Genomic DNA, 20,384 nt, shown 5'->3' with positions numbered 1-20,384 from the left:
CGTGACCCTTGTCCCGCAAAATGGCGCAATTATTGACTCGTTTTCAGTTTTACAACACATAACCATGGAGAAGCTTGGTGAGGCGTGACTGGGTGCGAAAAATAAATATCCATCACACGCACACGCACACGTACACGCTCACTGCAGCTGTTTCGAAGTTAAGCGTAATGAAGCGGATCTGATGGAGCATGAGACGTTCAATGCTGTCGAGTTGCTCCGGAGGCCTTGTAGTTAATGATGTGTCGTTTGCGAACGAGCCGGTTCTTACAACCGGATCTCTGATGTGAATGTAGAGAGCCGGTTCCTAACAAGCAACCGGAAATGGGAGCCGACTTTTTTGCCCTCTATTCCCCGCCCCCAGTCTTCGGTTAAAGCCGCACGTGATTGGTCGATATCCGTGTTAGAGGAGGGAGGGGAGAATTACAGACATGCGTGTGTCTGTAATTCTGTGACGAGAAGGGGGCACGTTAGGGTAGACAGGTGGACAAATGTGATCACATTATGCTGTTATTATTATTCAATTATGATATTTTTTCACTAGTTGGTATTATAGCATTATTAATATGAAAAGCACATTAGTGACAGCTGATCTTCACACCAGAGTAACACCAGAGAGTGAAAGTTAGTGAATGCTCATTGTGCACAGATAAATAAGCCATAAATAAAAATATTTGATATAGTGTATTTTTACATGAGTATTTCGTTTTTCACATAATTTTACATGATTGTCAGTAGTTAGTTAATTTAAGCAACAAAAAAAACATACAAACAGAGGAGCCATTTAGGAGCCGAAATAGCCGGATCTTTTTAGTGAGCCGAGCCAAAAGAACCGACTCTTTGAAAAGAGCTGTAATTCCCATCACTACTCCGGAGGCCTCGTCGATCACGACTTGCGATCTGGCCTACGTGTGGAAAAGCACGCACGCGCGCTGCAGGTTGAGATCTTGAGATGGGGAACGAAAAAGCAGCTTTGCTGCGTGCCTCGCTGAATGCGTTGATTGCTTGGAGGCAGGCTGTGACGCGGCGGTGACGGCCGACACAATGCGCGTGATGAGCTTTTGTTTGCTTGCGCAAATCCGAGTCGCGTGTGCTTTGTGTGTGCGAGCGCGGGCGTGTGTGTTTGTATGCATGCGCGCGCGCGTGGGTATGTTTGTGTGTGTGCGCGTGTGGATGAAAGACTAAAATGTTTCCTCCGAGAAAGTTGAAAAATTATGATGATAATAATAATAATAATAATACATTTCATTTCTAAGAGCCATTCAAAACTTTAAAGGTCACTTGACAGTCACAGGATCATTTTTTTTTGTGGGTGAGCAGCGGCAGTCACACAAGCCAGCGTTCACTCGACCCGGAAGTAACTCAAATAAATAGAAAGCTAGCTAGATAGCCGGCCAGGGAGCTAGATAGTAAATAGCTAGCTAGCGAGAAGCCAGCTGAATAGTAGGAGAATAGTCTGCATATACCTTGCTTATGAAAAAAAGACGTATAAAATATATACAATATTATACAAGATATATTGTACTATATATATATATATATATATATATATATATATATATATATATATTTTTTCAATCCCACCGTTTTTTTTCTTTATGTTACTTCCGGGTTGAGCGAACGCTAGCGTGTGGCTGCCGCTGCTCACCTGCAGAAAAAAATATCCTGTGACTGGAAAGGCTCCTTGAGAGTTTTGAAAGTCGCTTATAAATGAAATGTCTTGTGATGATGATGATGATGATGATTATTATTATTATTATTATTTATTATTATAAATATGTCTAAATACAGTGAGACCTCAACTTACGAACTTAATTGGTTCCCAGACAGAGTGTGTAAGGCGAAAAGTGTGTATCTCAAAAAAAAAATTCTCATAGGAAGCCATTAAAATAGGAATAATACCTTCCCGGGTTTCCATAAAATATACTTTTCAACTAAATAAGCCTTAAAACTACACACAACATACCTTATTCTATGTATAATAAATGTGCTATTGTATTGTAATGAAAGAAATACACTGCATTGTGTCATAAAGTCACTTTATTTACATCATTTATGGCTTGATGAAATGGCGTTGGAGGTCGAAGGTCAAAGGGAATTGCTGTTTGGAAAGAGAGGCGCATTACATGACGACTGTAATTAAAGAAATAAACTGTGGTGTAAAATAAAGTTTTATTTACATTTTTGATGGTCGTTGATGGCTTATGGAAGGAGAGTTACCTTCCATAAGGACTGTTGGTAACTTAACCTCTGGTGCTGTTCGGTCGTGTGCTTCCGCCGAAGATCACTCCGCCAGCCGTGGTGGGTGTGTATTATGAAAATAATGCTTATTATAAGGTTTAATTTTCATAAATTTGACGTTTGTAAGATGAAAAGTTTGTAAGATAAGGTGTTTGTAAGTTGAGGTCTCACTGTACATTTTTTCACAAGCAAGGTATATGCAGGCTACTCTCATAATTTTCCAACAATTTTATGTCTTTGATGACCCCACCGACCAAGTGTGACTTACATAATATCTGACTGTTCAGAAAATAAACCATGCCGATAAGCAAAACAAAGCATATCTGTCAGGTCCTCCTTTTTCCATTAACACCCCCCCCCCCAACAAAGACCCCTCCTCCCCTCACGTACTTTGGGATAATGGCCATTTGTGTCAACGTGGACACGAAGGGGTGGAGACTTGTGAAGATCAGCTTCTACCACTGCTTCAAACCACCTCAGTTGCGTTGGTGTGCTGTGAAAGTCCATTTGTGGTGATTTTTGGCCCGCTTTCTGTTTATATCAACATGTGTAAAGGACTCGCCACACTCCCTGCAACATGCCTGAAAAGGTGAGTACAATCTCACATGACAATGAATTAAAATGACTTTTTATATACAGTACGAGCATTTTCTTCCCCAACTGTCAAATGAGTTCATTTTAGCTTGAAAAATGTGTCTTGCTTGCATGAGTTTGAATCAAATGAGCTCATTTTTCAAGGACAGCCGACACCTCTGGTCAAGTTGCGTCTATAATTTGTAAAATCACTTCAAATCACTTCTACTGAGCGCATTTGACACAGATTCCACGGCATATAGCTCTATTTTACGGTTTAAGACTCGCGCTGAATATCCAGGAAGTCTTGTTGATGACGATGCCCGACGTGACGTCACGGAGGGAACGCCCCTGACCGAGAAAGCGACACACAGTGCATTTTGGGTACTTTTTTTTCATCTGAAAACACTGTGTTGATGGTGAAATTAGAAGGAAAACTACATAAATAACTCGATGGCGAATCGTTGTGTGTCGCAGCCAATTGCGGTAACACGCATAAAGAAGGTGTAAGTTGACACAAATTTCCAGTGGACAAATCAGCCCATTTCCAACAGAGCTTGGGCGCCACCTTGTGCATTTTCTGGGCGCTACATTGGAGTCCAGACGGCTGGAATTGATACGGAAAGACTTGTAAACATGTATGCTTTCCTCTTCAGAACTATTTGAATCATATTCATAACTGGATGAGTAACAAGAAAGCATACCGATCCTAGAGTTTTTCTTTTCCAACTTGGCGGTTCTCCCATGCGTTATAACTAGTTGATTCATCGATTGCAACACAAATGCCGGCCTTCAAATCAAACGAAAACAATGTAACGCGCATGCGCATATCATGCTCCATCGACAAAGACTCAATAACCGCGGATTTTTCTTTTTTTATCGTATAAAAGTTGTTATACAGCGTACACAATTCAAAATAATGAAAAAAAAAAACAGATAAAATATGTGAGAAACGGATATGTTGACAGGTATGAAAAAGCATCTTCTACAAATCTGACCTCTCTGAAGCCATTGTTTGGATTCTGGAGCAAGGCAGTTTGTGAAGGGGTATCCTGGCGTGATGTCACAAACAAGGGGGCGGGACTTTCTCAATCTGCCCAGTTCTGAGCTCCTTTTGTGGCAGTTTTCTGAACCAGGAACGAACGATCACTTTTAACCCATTATTTTCGGACACTTGTAGTCATTTTTATTGGTGTTTTGCATTTGACTAAAAATATCAGCCTCTGCGTCTTTGGGTATTTTAGATGCTATAAAATGTTTTTCTGATGTCAGTTAGGCAACAAAAAAGTGACGTCGGTTGTCCTTGAAGGCTTATTTAGGAGAAAATGATGTTTCATGGGGACCTGGGAACCTATTATTCTCATTTTAATGGTTTCTTATGAGAAATAAATGTTTGCCAGACGAACTTTTCACCTTATAGAGATTAAATAGTTATTAAGAAGTTATCATATTTAATAGTTTCATGCTGTTATATGCTTAGTCAACATGTGTGACTCCAATACACAATTGAAGCACAGACAACCTGGGGTCAATCTGAGGTCAACAGACACAGCTTGTTAAACTCTCATCTTCATCTAGGCTTCTAGCTTCTCGATCTAGCCTTGTACAGAATTTAGCACTTGGGAAACTCCTTATCACGGGAAGAGGTCATTAGCCAGGTTACACATTTATCAGTTCATGGAAAAGACAATGTTTTATTGCTTAGAACGTTCCAGGTGTGTGGTATTCTAATCAAGAAAACAATGTTTTACTAATGTATCACTTAAATTTGCATATACCCTCAATAAATAGCTTGGCAGAGGGCTGCAGAATTCAGACGTCTGTCATGAAAATCTGCGTCTCCTGCCGGCAGTAAAAGACAATCTTTCTGGGTTCGAGTCTTGTCCACAGTGTCCGCTTGAACATCTCTGACAGTCGGTTGTCTTTTAAGCGTAAGTTCTAACAAAGACTTCCTCTATCTTCTCCTTAGTGCTAAAGACATCAAACATAAAATAAGCTTCTTGCTCCAAAAGCAAGAACCCCAACAAGTGGACCAGAAACAAACAAAAACAAAGAATGAAGAAGCTGCCGAAAGGTAAGAAGATCTCCATTTCCCTTCATTTAGGAATACAAATTAAATTGACAAGTCACTTTGATTGACGCCCCGTCTATGAAAACGTTCCCGTCACTCGACATGCGGTCCGCCTCATCCAGCGGAGGATCTTATTAGCACGTCTCGCGACGAGGAGTTCAAATCGAATTTAAACGACTTTAGCCAGAGGAACCTAATCACTTAGTACGGCTAGAAATTGTTGATCAATCCGCAGTCAGCGCAAACTCACCGCACGTACGTCATTCCTTAGTCTCATGCAGGGAAGTCTTAGCTTGAGTCGCGTGAACAAGGTTCAGATGGTTGCAAAAATATATACATCTTAAAAAAAATATATATATAAATATATATATATATATACTGTATATATATATATATATATATACTACGTGTGTGTGTATATAATATAATGTAGATTTTGATATCTCGCTGGCGAGCTAGATACCTAGATAGCTAGTGATATATATATTATAGCTAGCTAGCTAGCTAGATAGACATATAGCTATCTAGCTAGCGAGAGATAGCTAGCTAGATAGATATCTAGCCAGTTCTGTCTAGCTAGCTAGCGAGAGATAGCTAGATAGATCTATCCATCGAAGATAGATAGATAGATAGATATAGATAAATAGGTAGAGATAGATAGATAGATAGATAGATCTAAGATAGATAGATAGATAGATAGATCTAAGAGATGGATGGATAGATCTATCTAAGATAGATGAATAGATAGATGGATAGATAGATCTATATAAGACAAATGGATATATAGATAGATCTATATTAGATAGATAGATGTATAGATAGCTAGGTTGCTAGTGAGAGATAGATAGCTGCATAGATAGCTAGGTTTCTAGCGAGAGATAGATAGATGCATAGATAGCTAGGTTGCTAGCGAGAAAAAAAAAAAAATCCTCGTCTCACCCACCATGGGTGGTGTCTGTCCCCATTTCAGCTCGGGTCCTCTACCAGAGGCCAGGAAGCTTGAGGGTTCTGCGCAGTATCCGTGCTGTTCCCAGCACTGCGCTATTCTGGACCGAGATATCCTCTGTTCTTCCCGGGATCTGTTGCAACCACTCGTCGAGTTTGGGGGTCACTGCCCCAAGTGCTCCGACCACCACAGGCACGACTGTCACCTTTACCTTCCAGGCTCTCTCCAGCTCCTCTCTGAGCCCTTGGTATTTCTCGATTTTCTCATGTTCCTTCTTTCTGATGTTCCCATCACTCGGGACCGCTACATCCACGACAACAGCTTTCCTTTCCCCTTTATCTATGACCACGATATCTGGTTGGTTGGCCATTACCATCTTGTCAGTCTGTATCTGGAAGTCCCACAGGATTTTTGCTCGGTCATTCTCCACCACCTTGGGAGGTGTTTCCCATTTTGACCTTGGGGTTTCCAGTCCATACTCCGCACAGATGTTTCGGTAGACTATGCCAGCCACCTGGTTATGGCGCTCCATGTAGGCTTTCCCTGCCAGCATCTTACACCCTGCAGTTACGTGTTGGATTGTCTCAGGTGCCTCTTTGCACAACCTACACCTTGGGTCTTGTCTGGTGTGGTATATCCTTGCCTCTATGGCTCTGGTGTTCAGGGCCTGTTCTTGGGCAGCCAGGATGAGTGCCTCTGTGCTGTCCTTTAGGCCAGCCCTCTCTAGCCACTGATAGGACTTCTTGAGATCAGCCACTTCTGCTATGGTTCGGTGGTACATCCCGTGTAGGGGCTTTTCCTCCCATGAATGTCCCTCTTCCAGCACCTCATCCTCTGTTCCCCATTGACTGAGACATTCTCTGAGTACATCATCCGTTGGAGCCTTCTCTTTGATGTATTCATGGAGCTTGGATGTTTCATCCTGGACAGTGGCTCTCACACTCACTAGTCCCCGGCCTCCTTCCTTACGGCTTGTGTACAGTCTCAGGGTGCTGGACTTGGGATGGAACCCTCCGTGCATGGTGAGGAGTTTTCGGGTCTTAACATCTGTGGTCTGAATCTCTTCCTTTGGCCACCTTATTATTCCTGCAGGGTATCTGATCACTGGCAGGGCATAGCTGTTTATTGCCCGGGTCTTGTTCTTGCCATTGAGCTGGCTTCTGAGGACTTGCCTCACCCGCTGGAGGTATTTGGTCGTAGCCGCTTTCCTTGTTGCTAATTCGAGGTTGCCATTGGCCTGTGGTATACCGAGGTACTTGTAGCTGTTTTCAATGTCTGCTATTGTTCCTTCAGGGAGTGAGACCCCTTCAGTGTGAACTACCTTGCCCCTCTTAGTCACCATCCGACTACATTTCTCCAGCCCGAATGACATTCCGATATCACTGCTGTAGATCCTGGTTGTGTGGATCAGGGAGTTTATGTCCCTTTCGCTCTTAGCATACAGCTTGATGTCATCCATGTAGAGGAGGTGACTGATCGTAGCTCCATTTCTGAGGCGGTATCCATAGCCTGTCTTGGCGATTATCTGGCTGAGGGGGTTCAGTCCTATGCAGAACAGCAGTGGGGAGAGTGCATCACCTTGGTATATGCCACATTTGATGGACACTTGCGTTAGTGGCTTGCCATTGGCTTCAAGTGTGGTTTTCCACATCCTCATCGAGTTTGCAACGAAGGCTCTCAGGGTCCTGTTGACCTTATACAACTCCAAGCATTCATTGATCCATGTGTGTGGCATCGAGTCATATGCTTTCTTGTAATCAATCCAGGCTGTGCACAGGTTGGTATGTCAGGACCTGCAGTCTTGAGCGACTGTTCTGTCAACCAGCAGCTGATGTTTGGCACCTCTAGTATCTCTACTAATGCCTTTCTGTGCTTTGCTCATGTATTGATCCATGTGTCCACTTATCTTAGCCGCAATGATGCCTGACATGAGCTTCCATGTTGTGGAGAGACAGGTTATTGGCCGATAGTTGGAAGGAACTGCACCCTTTGAGGAATCCTTCATGATCAGGATTGTTCGCCCTTTGGTTAGCCGTCCTGGGTGAGTCCCATCCATCAGCAGCTGGTTCATTTGTGCTGCTAGGCGCTCGTGGAGATATATATATATATATATATATATATATATATATATATATATATATATATATATATATATATATATATATATATATATATATATACAGTAGATGTATAGATAGCTAGGTTGCTAGCGAGAGATAAATATATACAGTAGATAGATATATATATAGCTATGTAGCTAGCGAGAGATAGATATATACAGTAGATATATATATATAGATAGCTAGGTAGCTAGCGAGAGATATATAGATAAATAGCTAGCTAGCTGGCTATGATAGATCTATCTACCTCAGATAGATGATATATACATGACTAGCTAGCTAGCGAGAGAGATGGATGGATGGATAGATAGATATACATACACCTGTGAAGGGATTGCTCCCGGCGTTTTGGTCAGTGAGTCGTGCCAGGGGTGGAGGGCACGAACAGGCTCGCAACAATTATCGTCTGCTTGGTCGCTGCAGGCGTATGGATTTTTTTCCTCCTCATTTGAGAGTCTCTCAGGAAAAACAAAGGAAGCTATCAGGTGGGGGTCAATAGGAGGTGGATTATAGTCAGAGCAAACAATAACGCTGTGTTCCCTTTTAGGACATAAAAACTGATCGGAACTATTTTGTTTTAGGACGCCAACCGCTACTGAGGTGGAGAAATGGAAAGAATCGTTCAGCTATGTGATGAACTCTGAAAGTAAGTGTTAGCCGTACCTAAAAGTCAACCTACAGGGCAATCCACCTTCCAGAATGATTTGTTTCATGACGTCAGTCCCAAATTGAAATCCGAAGCTCGTAAGACTTGGCCCGAAGCCTCAAACATTCAAACGCAAATACGGTCTACGTTCTCATGCTCGGCTTTCCTGCTACGTGTCGCAACGCAGTACTGGACCATCCCTCGGGGCTTGGTCGTCTGCCTCCAACAGCTAGCATGCGTGCGTGGAGTAGTGTGCGGGAGCAGGAGGTTGTTTGACAAACTGTATTAAAATAAAGTCAGCAGGAACAAAATGTAAAACATCAAAATCATCTGAATGGAAAAAATACAAAGTAGCAAAAGAAGACCAAAAGTAAAAGTCCGCCAAGGTTAAACAAACACATACACAATGCATGCAGCAACCAAGCAGCAAACAAACAATGAACCGGCCCCGGATGGTCGTGCCGGGTGTCCTTTTAAGTGTCAATGATTAAACGACCAGCACCTGCGAGGCTGCCGGCAGGGCTGACGTCGCTACCCGCTGGTCGCCAATCTGATCGGGACGACCAGCACCTGTGCAGGTGTAGGCGGGGCCGACAGAGTTTTAGACTGCAAGGTTAAAATATCCCATCAATCAGGCTCCACAAACAACCCGCACACGCCATCTGTACACTTGCACTGCAAATAAATATCAACCCAGCTAAACAGAACACAATTGATGAGGAACTAGATAAAATTATCACAGAGAAAGCACCTACTAGGGATAATTCCTCAAGATGTTGATTAGAAGAGGTAAATGAAACGTCTTTAATATTAAGTACAGTTTATGTATTTATTTGTAATACCATAGCACTTTTATTATCCATAAAATAAGGTATATTTTGTCTAGTTTTAAGGCTAACAAAATTAGAAAGTAGAAAATTATGTTTTACGGGGACTTGGGAAAGGATTATTCTCATTTTAATGGTTTCCTATGTGAAATAAATTTTTGGGATACACACTTTTCGCCATACACACTATGTCTGGGAACCAATTAAGTTCGTAAGCCAAGGTATCACTGTACTATACAAACAAGCGTGGGTGCTCTCGAATTTCGCGGCCAGTTAGCCTAGTTTAGCATGTTTTCAAATTTGGCTGTCCGCGCTGAGCCATACTGGACGTATTCTTTTAGCTTATCCCAGCACACCTGATTTAGGGACCGAAAATCAACCGGATTTTAGATGAGTTAAACAGTAGGTCTATGTTGAGGCGCAGGTCCACTTAGGTGGATTTCATCCAGAGTTTGTGTTTCATTCATAAAACCGACAAGAGCAATTTAGAATATTCAGAGCGCGTTGAATCCTCCAGAAGATTGGAAACTCAGATCTTGGATCGAATGCTACCTTTGGGTTTTCGGCGAGCGTCACCGTCGGAAGAACGTTTCACGTTTGATATCTTTGGCAGAGGGTCGATCGGTGTTTACCGGCTTCCTGATGTCGGAGTTCAGCCAGGAGAACATGCAGTTCTGGCTGGCGTGTGAGGACTTCAAGAAGACTCCATCTTGGGAGTTGGAGAAGAAAGCAATGTTCATCTACAGGCGTTACGTGGCGCAAGACGCTCCCAATGAGGTAACCAGGACGTCGTACCATGGCTGGGAACACAAATGACAACTACCCGAATGACGTATTTGTCTTGTTTTTTGAAGGTCAACCTGGATGCTGCGACCAGAGAAGAAACTCTGAAGAACGTGATGAGCGCCTCTCAGGCGTGTTTCGACGAGGCTCAAAGGAGGATCTACCTTTTGATGGAGAAAGACTCCTATAAACGCTTCCTACACTCCAAGCTGATCCTCGAATCGTCTCAGGCCACCGTAATCCGGAAAGAAAACGCCGGAGGTGCCTAGATAGGAAGCAAAACCGGAAGAACATGTCACCAACTTCCTCGTTAGAAGACTGTAGGGGGAAAAAACGCATTTGTCACAAGCTTTGAGTCACGACACTGCATTTGGATGCCAAAAGAAGATGTGTTGAGTTTTATGTACTACCTCATTGTATTTGGAAAAGAATGTCTGTATTTTTTTTTCTGGGAAATCAAAAACGTTTTCTTGTATTTTGCTAGAAAATCCATCTACATTATCTATCTATTGATCTGTCAGTCTGTCTGACTGTCTGTCTATCTATATCTGTCTATCTGTCTATCTGTCTGACTGTCTGTCGGTCTGTCAGTCTGTCCAGTCTGTTCAGTCAGTCAGTCTGATTGTGTGTCGGTCTGACTGTCTGGCTAGCGAAATAGCGAGCTATCTATCTATGTATCTATATATTGTAGCTAGTTATCTAGCTTTCTCGCTATCTATCAAGGTACCTCGGTATCTAGGTACCTATGTACCTCGGTACCTAGCCAGGTTGCCAGCCATATTTATATCTATATGTATATCTATTTGTATATGTATATTTCTGTCTGTCTATTGGTCTGTCAGACTGTCAGTCTGACAGTCTGTAGGTCTGTCTGTCTCTCGGTCTGTAGGTCTGTCTGTCGGTCGGTCGTTCTGTCAGTCTTTCGGTCTGTCGTTCTGTCGGTCGGTCTGTCTGTCTGGCTAGCGAACTAGCGAGCTATCTATCTACGTGTCTATATAGCTAGTTATCTAGCTTTCTCGCTATCTATCTCGGTACCTAGCCAGATAGCCAGCCATATCTATATTTATATGTATATTTATTTGTATATGTATATTTCTATATCTACAGTATATCTATATCTACAGGTATATATGTATATATGTACATTGATTGAGCTTTTAACTAATATAATAATAAAGGAATTGAATTGAATATAGTCTTGCATGATTATTTCATGATTTAAAAATGATGCCAGACATGATGCAATATAATATTCTAGTAAAATTGTCAAAATATTGTGTGTGTGTGTGTGTGTGTGTGTGTGTGTGTGTGTGTGTGTGTGTGTGTGTGTGTGTGTGTGTGTGTGTGTGTGTATGTATGTATGTGTATTTCAAATTAAAATAAATCCCAACAAGATGGGAATTCATGACTTGTGGGAACCTTTTGTTTGTATGTTCCCACACCTGAAGTTGATCAGCAATACCCTCTCGTGGGTAAAGCCTGTGCCCGATTGCAAGGTACTCTGCTTTTGGATTCATTGCTGCCCGTAACACTCTACAGTGATACCTCGGTTTACGAACCCCTTGGCTTACGAACTTTTCGCTTTACGAACGTTAAATTTTTGAAAATTCTACCTTGGCAGACAAACTTTTTTCAGGATACACACGGAGCTGCCTCAATGAGTGATGTGTCGTTTGCAAACCAAGATGGTGAAAGAAGAAGGCTACGTTCCTTATCACTCCATTCCATCAAGCCATCAACAACCATCACGAAGGTAAATAAAACGACTTTATTATATCGTACAGTTTAATTGTTTAAATATAATACCATATGACATTTATTATACATAAAATAAGGTCTATTTTGTGTAATTTTAAGGCTTAGAAAATTGGAAAATTGTGTTTTGGGGAACTGAGACGAGATTATTCTCATTTTAATGGTTTCCTATGTGAAATAAATATTTGGGATACACACTTTTCGCCTTACACACTCTGTCTGGGAATCAATTAAGTTTGGAAGCCAAGGTATCACCGTACTTGCAAATAATTGCCCTTCGCGCTTTGCTTTTCCTAAAATTGCACACGAAGCTTGCAGTTGCGCCAGCTTCTGAGATGGCCTTAGAATAGATCACCTGCTTTGCTAGAGTGAAAACAGGAGGATGAGGTGGCTCGGGCATCGGGTTGGAATGCCCCGTGAATACCTCCCAAATCATTTTTGTACAAGAAGAAGTACGTTGCTGAGACGATGTCTCCTGCCTGACAACCCTTGAAACATACTGGAAGAGTTGGACGAAGTGGTTGGGGGAGACGGAAGTCTGGGCTTCCGTGTTAAATCCAAGTGGAAGTTCAGATGAGCGAGTAGGAGGCTCAAGTCGGGGTTACAAGAGCTAAAATCAATGTCTGTTGGATGTCAAAACCCTTTTGGCATCGACCAATGACAGACGGACATTTATTTTTTTGGAAATACAGTGATACCTCGGCTTACGAATGCTTTAGCTAACAAACTTTTCGCCTTACCAACATTAAATTCTCGAGAATATAATCTTGGCATACAAACTAGTTTTCGGCGGACGATCCAAACCACATAGCGCCACGGGGAATGGTGGACTAGTTTTCATCACCGCCTTTCTTTGAGTGCAGACATGGTGTGTTATCGAGTGAAGTACTTTTGCTATTATGGGACCGAAAAAGACCCCACCACAGGCTAGTGTGACGCCGAAGAGGACACACAAAAAAAATGAAGGTCGAGCTGAAGAAGATCATCAAAAAAACACCAACGAGGTGTGCGTTTGTGTGACTTAGCTTACCAGTAACAGTATGCTAAGTCGACCATTGTGGCTACGTATGTTTCTGTGTTGTCTCAGCAACGGTCTCAGGCAATAGAAGAGGTTGAAAAACTTCTGTTGATTGGGATTAATGAAAATCAGCTAGCAGTGGACAGTGTGAGTGAGGGTATTATCGCCGAGAAAGCACGGCAACTTCACTCGGATATCATCAAGAGGCAACCTGGAAGTTTGTCATCCATTGACAACTACCATCACAAAGGTAAATAAAACGCCTTTATTATCCAGTACAGTTTATGTCTTTAATTACAATACAATAGCACATTTAACATACATAAAAACCACTCACTCATTTGACGACAATGAGGTTAAAATCTTAGCGAAAGAAAATAGATGGAAGTAAAAGAAGCTATTTTCATAAAACAGATAAACCCTTCAATAAATCGCCATGGTGGGGTGAGGTTCAGTTTGGATCGTTCCTACAACCGACTTCTTATACAAAATAGGCTTAGTTATGCTGATGAGGTGATACCAGAGCAAATGGGGAAATCAGGCAGGACAACAGAAGTAATCAGTCATGACAATAGAAGTAATCAGTCATCACAATAGAAGTAATCAGTGTAGCCTCGGGGAATAGTCCTCTGCTCCCCCCAACCTGAGAGCAGGGACCTATCATAGCAGAGGAATATCTATAAAGGGCTGAAACTACCAGCAAAATATTTTAGTTCGCTGACGAAGCCTCTTGGATAAGAAGTGAAACGTCTGACACCTTCAAAGAAGTACAGATGACGGCTGAAGAAACCTTTCATCAATGGACCACTCCTGTACGGCTGAGAGTTTACACAGACGACCATCACAAAGGTAAATAAAACCACTTTATTATTCAGTACAGTTTATTTATTTCATTACAATCCAATAGCACACTTATTATACATAAAATACATTATATTTTGTGTAGTTTTAATGCTTATTTAGTCAAAAATTATGTTTTATGGGGACCTGGGAACGGATTATTCTCACTAATGGTTTCTTATGGGAAATAAATGTTTGGAAGACACACTTATCGCCTTAAACACACTTTCTGGGAAACAATTAAGTCGGTAAGCTGAGGTATCACTGTATTGATGAACGTACCCCCCCCAAAAAGTGGCTCCAAGCAGAAAGAGCCGTTTTGTCATCTGGGGTGATTCAATTCACTCCAAATTAGATTCCCGTCCCGTCCCGTTAAACATGAATAAGAGGCCAAGAACACCACGTGACAAGAAACACACCTTTAACCACGTCCCCGTCGTGCCCGTGATTTCATTTTGTTTCTCCCCCGCCTGCAGGGCGGCCATATTAGATCAGGCTTAATCAAACGCAGAGCTAGCGCAGAGCTAGCGCAGATCGCTTCCACATTAATTAGCTTATCGCTGGATGTACTCCCAGAATCAAGCCTCTTTAAACGCCGCTAATGGAATCGCGACGGGGTCTGACCGTTTAATGTCATCATCCGTGCGAGACGGCACGTACACACTCGGCCGCCGCTGCGCTAGCCACGTGCGCTAGCCACGTGCGCGCCGCGACCCAGGACGGACGATAAATTGATTACGGCTGGCGAGGCCCAATCACTTTGACGGTAAACATGACAGGACTGATGTGCAACAAGGGGGGTTTGACCCGATCTACATGATCTATTTTTCTACATTGCCGTTGACGTACTACTGGACATATTTAAAGGACAACCGACACCGCCGGTCAAGTTGTGTCCATAATTTGTAAAATCACTTCAAATGACTTGTACTGAGCATATTTTACAGAGATTCCGCCGCATATAGCTATATTTTATGTTTTAAGACTCGCGCTGAATATTCAGGAAGTCTTGTTTTCGAGTTGGTGACGATTCCTGTAGTGACGTCACGGAGGGAACGCCCCTGACCGTTGAGCCAAGGTTGTCAAAGTTAATTTTTGCCACAGGCCGCGTTGTAGTTACGGTTTCCTCATGGGGGGCCATTATGAATGACAGGAATCCATTCCAGGTTGAGTGAACACTGCCGCATGTGGCTGCCGCTGCTCGCCCACACAGAAAAAAAAAACTGTGACTGTAAAGTGACCTTGAGAGTTTTGAAAGGCTGGCTATCTATTTCTGACCTATTCGCTAGATGGCTAGCGCTCTAACTGGATATTTATTAGTTATTTATTAGCTAGCTAATCTAGCTGCCTACCTAGCTGGCTATCTATTCGTTATCTATTAGCTGCCTGGCTAGCTCTCTAGCTGTCTATCTATTATTTATTTATTAGCTAAATAATCTAGCTATCTAGCTGGCTACTTTGCGATATATCTGTTTGATATTGATTTGCTAACTATCTAGCTGGCTACCTAACTATTTGCTATCTATATGCTATCTATTAGCTATCTATCTATCTAGCTATATATTAGTTATCTATTAGCCAGCTAGCTAACTTTCTATGTACTGTATTTGAGTTATTCCAGGTTGAGTGAACGCTGGCGCATGTGGCTGCCGCTGCTCACCCGCAGAAAAAAAATATTATGTGACTGTAAAGTGAACTTGAGAGTTTTGAAAGGCACTTAGAAATGTAATATATTATATATATATATATATATACAATAATTTTCTGTGGGTGAGCAGCGGCAGCCACATGCGCCAGCGTTCACTCAACCCGGAATAACTCAAATAGAGAGAAAGTGTGCTAGCTAGCTAATAAATAACTAATAGCTGGCTTGATAGCTAATAGATAGCAAATATATAGCAAGCTAGCTAGATAGCTAATAGATAGCAACACAAGCCAGAATTCACTCAACCTGGAAGTAACTCAAATAGGTAGAAAGGTAGCTAGCTTGCGAATAGATAACTAATAGCGAGCCAGATAGCTAATAAATAGCAAATATATAGCTAGCTATATAGCTAATAGATAACAAAACGAGCCAGCGTTCACTCAACTTGGAAGTAACTTAAATAGAAAGTTAGTTAGCTAGCTAATAGATAACTAAAGGATAGCTAGATAGCTAACATATAACAAACATATAGCTATATAGCTAATAGATAGCAACACGAGCCAGCGTTCACTCAACCCGGAAGTAACTCAAATAGCTAGAAAGCTAGCTACCTAGCTAGCTAGTTAATAGCTAGCTTTTGAGATAGCAGATCGGGTTTGATTGACAACAAGGAAGTGTGCGTGTAATATGTTGAGGAGGAGATCGAGAGCGACTGTTATTGTGCTTTGCAACCAATTTTTGTGGTTAGCAAGCATACTGCCGCAAGTGTGATTTGCTTTCACAGCCGAATAAAATGAGTTAGCGGGCCACATTTGGACCTCCGGCCTTGAGTTGGAGACCTGTGATGTAAGGGATTAGCCAGCTATCTGAATAGAAAGAGCGCTGGCTAGCTTGCTAGCTCGATAGATGAGCATGGTATTTCACAAGTTTCATTTGCTCTCGCGGGCCGAATAAAATGAGTTGGCAGGCCAATTTTGGCCCCTGGGCCTTGAATTGGACACCTGTGATGGAAAGGATTAGCCAGCTATCTGAATAGAAAGAGAGCTAGCTAGCTAGCTCGATAAATCAACATGGAATTTCACATGCTTGATTTGCTTCCGTGGGCCAAATAAGCGTTCTAATCACGGTTCAAGTTGAATTCTTGGTGAATTCGCACGGTGCCTTTCACAATAAAATGTTCCCTATCTTGACTGTAAATTGAGATGAGGTCACGTTTCAGACGTTTTTTCCACCGCAGTTGGGTTGTAATGAGAAGCAGCTTGGCGAAAACTTCATTTCTTTCTTAATATGGTATCACGTCAAATATAATTTGGCTGATATTTGTCTTGTAATCTTGAAATAATTAAAGAGTAAAAAGTTCAAAATCAAGCTGACGTCAAATTCGGTGACACAAAATGGCCCCCGTCTGATTTTTTTTTTATAGCAAAAATGGCCACCGCTTGTTTCTTGAGAATGCGTCCTCGTCATCCGTGTTATTTTGTTTGATTCCGCTTGTATATTTTTTTCATCCACCATCTGAAGAAAACAAAACGGAAACAGATGTGACGGCGAGAGGCGGCCAACACAAACACGCTCAAAAGATCGCCCGGTCACAACCTCGACTTTTTCCAAGAAGTTGGATAAGCTTCGGGCCTCACAGGAAGTGGATGGGCGGAGCTTGATGGCATTTACAACGACTTGTTTGCTTAACGTGTCCAAATCAAGGGCCAGGGGGCCGAATAAAATACTTCCACTTGAGACTCCGCCCCCTTCTTCAAATGAATTAATAAATATCAATAAATAAACACGACACCGCAAGGGAGGCATCCGAACTTTTTGAAGCTAATATTTACTCTTCATGTCTCAAATAAGTGTCACATTAAATGCACTAAATATCAAATTAAAAATATATATAAATATATATATATATATATATATATATATATATATATATATATATATATATATATATATATATATATATATATATATATATATATATGTATATGTACAGTGATGCCTTGGTTTATGAACTTAATTAGTCCCAGACGGTGTGTAAGGTGAAAAGTGTGTATCCCAAAAATTAATTTCCCATAGGAAACCATTAAAATGGGAATAATCCTTTCCCAGGTCCCCATAAAACATAATTTTCTCCTAAATAAGCCTTAAAACTACACAAAATATAGCTTATTTTTATGTGTGATAAATGTGCTATTGTATTGTAATTAAAGAAATCAACTGTACAGTATAATAAAGTCGTTTTATTGACCTCTGTGATGGTCGTTGATGGCATTTAATCAGCATTAAACACTTGATGAGGAACATAGCCTTCTTCTTTCACCATCTTGAGGAATGATCCCTTGTAGGTGCTTTCTCTGCCATAATTTTACCTTGTTCCTCATCAATTGTGTTCTGTTTAGCTGGGTTGACAGCTTTTTGCATCAAGTGTACGGATGGCTTGTGCGGGTTGCCTGATTGATGGGATATTTTAACCTTGCAGTCTACACTCTGCCTTTGAACTATCAAAGTTGAAACGAGTCCAAATGTCACTGTTTTCTATCCATTTTCTCTCTCTCTGTCGTCTGCCTGTCTCTTTAATGGTTAAACCACCTCCCCTCACTGCTGCGTTCTTGACCAATCACGTGCCTTTAACCGAAGACTGGGGGCGGGGAATAGAGGACAAAAATGAGTCGGCTGCCATTCTCTTGTTCGGAGAACGGGCTCGTTCGCAAACGACACATCACTCATTGTGGCGCTCCGGGTGTATCCCGAAAAATAGTTTGTATACCAAGGTAAAATTTTCATAAATTTAATGTACGTAAACCAAAAAGTTCGTAATCCAAGGGGTTTGTAAACCGAGGTATCATTATATATACAGGAAATATCCGAGTTACCACCGGTGCGAGTTACGACCACCCGTACTTATGACCACAGACCCTTTTTTTTTAAACAAAGATATTATTTTATATGTACAGGTAACATCTAAGTTACGACTGGGTATGGTTCAAAATAAAACGGTCGTAAGTCACAAAGAGGGTAGAGAAAGTGCTTAAGAAGGAATGACTCTGTTTCTTTGTGTTGTCATATTATTTGTTATTTAGTTTTGTTTTCTTTCTTTTCTTTCCTCTTCCTTTCATTAGAGTATACAGTTTTGTACACATTACAGGCAGTTATACAGTCATAAAAAATGATAATACGAAACATAAAATGTAAAAAATGACATTAAAAGTTATACAATTTGTAAATGAACTGTCAACAGTTTGATATATAATAGCATTCAATAGAAAATGTTGCTTAAAAACAACAGATTGACATCGTGTACTATCCTGTTGTGTAAACGTCACGTCGGCCCTTTTGAATGTATTTCGACTTACGACCGTTTTGTCGGAACGCTAAGCCGGTTGTAACTTGGATGTACCTGGAATTTATATAAAATAATATACAGTGAGACCTCAACTTACAAACTCCCAGACAGAGTGTGTAAGGCGAAAAGTGTGTATCTCAAAAAAAATATCCCATAGGAAACAATTAAAATGGGAATAATCCGTTCCTGGGTTTCCATAAAAGATACTTTTCAACTAAATAAGCCTTAAAACTACACACAACATACCTTATTCTATGTATAATAAATGTGCTATTGTATTGCAATGAAAGAAATACACTGAATTGTATCATAAAGTCACTTGACAGTCACAGGATATTTTTTTTTTGTGGGTGAGCAGCGGCAGCCACACAAGCCAGCGTTCACTCGACCCGGAAGTAACTCAAATAAATAGAAAGCTAGCTAGATAGCCGTCCAGGGAGCTAGATAGTAAATAGCTAGCTAGCGAGAAGCCAGCTGAATAGTAGGAGAATAGTCTGCTTATACCTTGCTTATGAAAAAAAGACGTATAAAATATATACAATATTATACGAGATATATTATACTATATATATATATATATTGCATAGTACCTGACTGTACAGATGAATATTTGCTGTTGGATAAACCATTTTTGTTTGTTTTTCAATCCCACCGTTTTTTTTTTTTTTTTTTTCTTCTTTATGTTACTTCCGGGTTGAGCGAACCCTAGCGTGTGGCTGCCGCTGCTCACCTGCAGAAGAAAATATCCTGTGACTGGAAAGGCTCCTTGAGAGTTTTGAAAGTCGCTTATAAATTAAATGTCTTATGATGATGATGATTATTTTTATTTTTATTTTTATTTTTATTTTTATTTTTATTTTTATTTTTATTTTTATTATAAATATGTCTAAATACAGTGAGACCTCAACTTACGAACTTAATTGGTTCCCAGACAGAGTGTGTAAGGCGAAAAGTGTGTATCTAAAAAAAAAATTCTCATAGGAAGCCATTAAAATAGGAATAATCCATTCCGGGGTTTCCATAAAATATACTTTTCAACTAAATAAGCCTTAAAACTACATACAACATACCTTTTTGCATGTATAATAAATGTGCTATTGTATTCTAATGAAATAAATACACTGCATTGTATCATAAAGTCACTTTATTTACATTTGTGATGGTCATTTATGGCTTGATGGAATGGCGTTGGAGGTCAAAGGGAATTGCTGTTTGGAAAGAGAGGCGCATTACATGAGGACTGTAATTAAAGAAATGAACTGTGCTGTAAAATAAAGTTTTATTTACCTTTTTGATGGTCGTTGATGGCTTATGGAAGGAGAGTCACCTTCCATAAGGACTGTTGGTAACTTAACCTCTGGTGCTGTTCGGTCGTGTGCTTCCGCAACAGCCGTGGTGGGTGTGTATTATGAAAATAGTGCTTATTATAAGGTTTAATTTTCAGAAATTTGACGTTTGTAAGACAAAAAGTTTGTAAGTTGAGGTGTTTGTAAGTTGAGGTCTCACTGTATTGATATTGATATTTGAAGTCAACGCTGTCAAAAAAAAAAAAACATGTTGTGATTGTGAATCTCAGTCG

At 40.9% G+C, this 20,384-nt stretch overlaps 1 protein-coding gene and 1 long non-coding RNA gene across 2 annotated transcripts in view; both read left to right on the top strand.

Annotated features, from left to right (window-relative positions):
- LOC148895285 (uncharacterized) overlaps positions 1–20,384 on the top strand; it is an 85,191-nt gene that overhangs the window by 23,049 nt on the left and 41,758 nt on the right. The window lies entirely within an intron of this gene.
- On the top strand, positions 2,199–11,389 carry rgs4 (regulator of G protein signaling 4). The gene is made up of 5 exons (XM_089001672.1): positions 2,199–2,827; positions 4,781–4,885; positions 8,530–8,594; positions 10,035–10,198; positions 10,276–11,389. Exons 1-5 carry the CDS (start codon positions 2,784–2,786, stop codon positions 10,471–10,473), a joined length of 576 nt encoding a protein of 191 aa, XP_088857798.1. The 5' UTR covers positions 2,199–2,783; the 3' UTR covers positions 10,474–11,389.

Source organism: Hippocampus bargibanti, linkage group LG07 (assembly GCF_051943395.1).
Source record: "Hippocampus bargibanti isolate YZ-2025 linkage group LG07, ASM5194339v1, whole genome shotgun sequence".
Lineage (NCBI taxonomy): Eukaryota > Metazoa > Chordata > Actinopteri > Syngnathiformes > Syngnathidae > Hippocampus > Hippocampus bargibanti.
The sequence above is the reverse complement of the archived record's forward strand: the minus strand, read 5'-3'. Positions and strand labels throughout refer to the sequence as shown.

Coding starts and splice junctions, on each gene's coding strand:
- rgs4 (XM_089001672.1), top strand. CDS start 2,784: ATGTGTAAAGGACTCGCCACACTCCCTGCAACATGCCTGAAAAG. Junction 2,828..4,780: donor CCTGCAACATGCCTGAAAAG/GTGAGTACAATC, acceptor TCTTCTCCTTAG/TGCTAAAGACATCAAACATA. Junction 4,886..8,529: donor AATGAAGAAGCTGCCGAAAG/GTAAGAAGATCT, acceptor ATTTTGTTTTAG/GACGCCAACCGCTACTGAGG.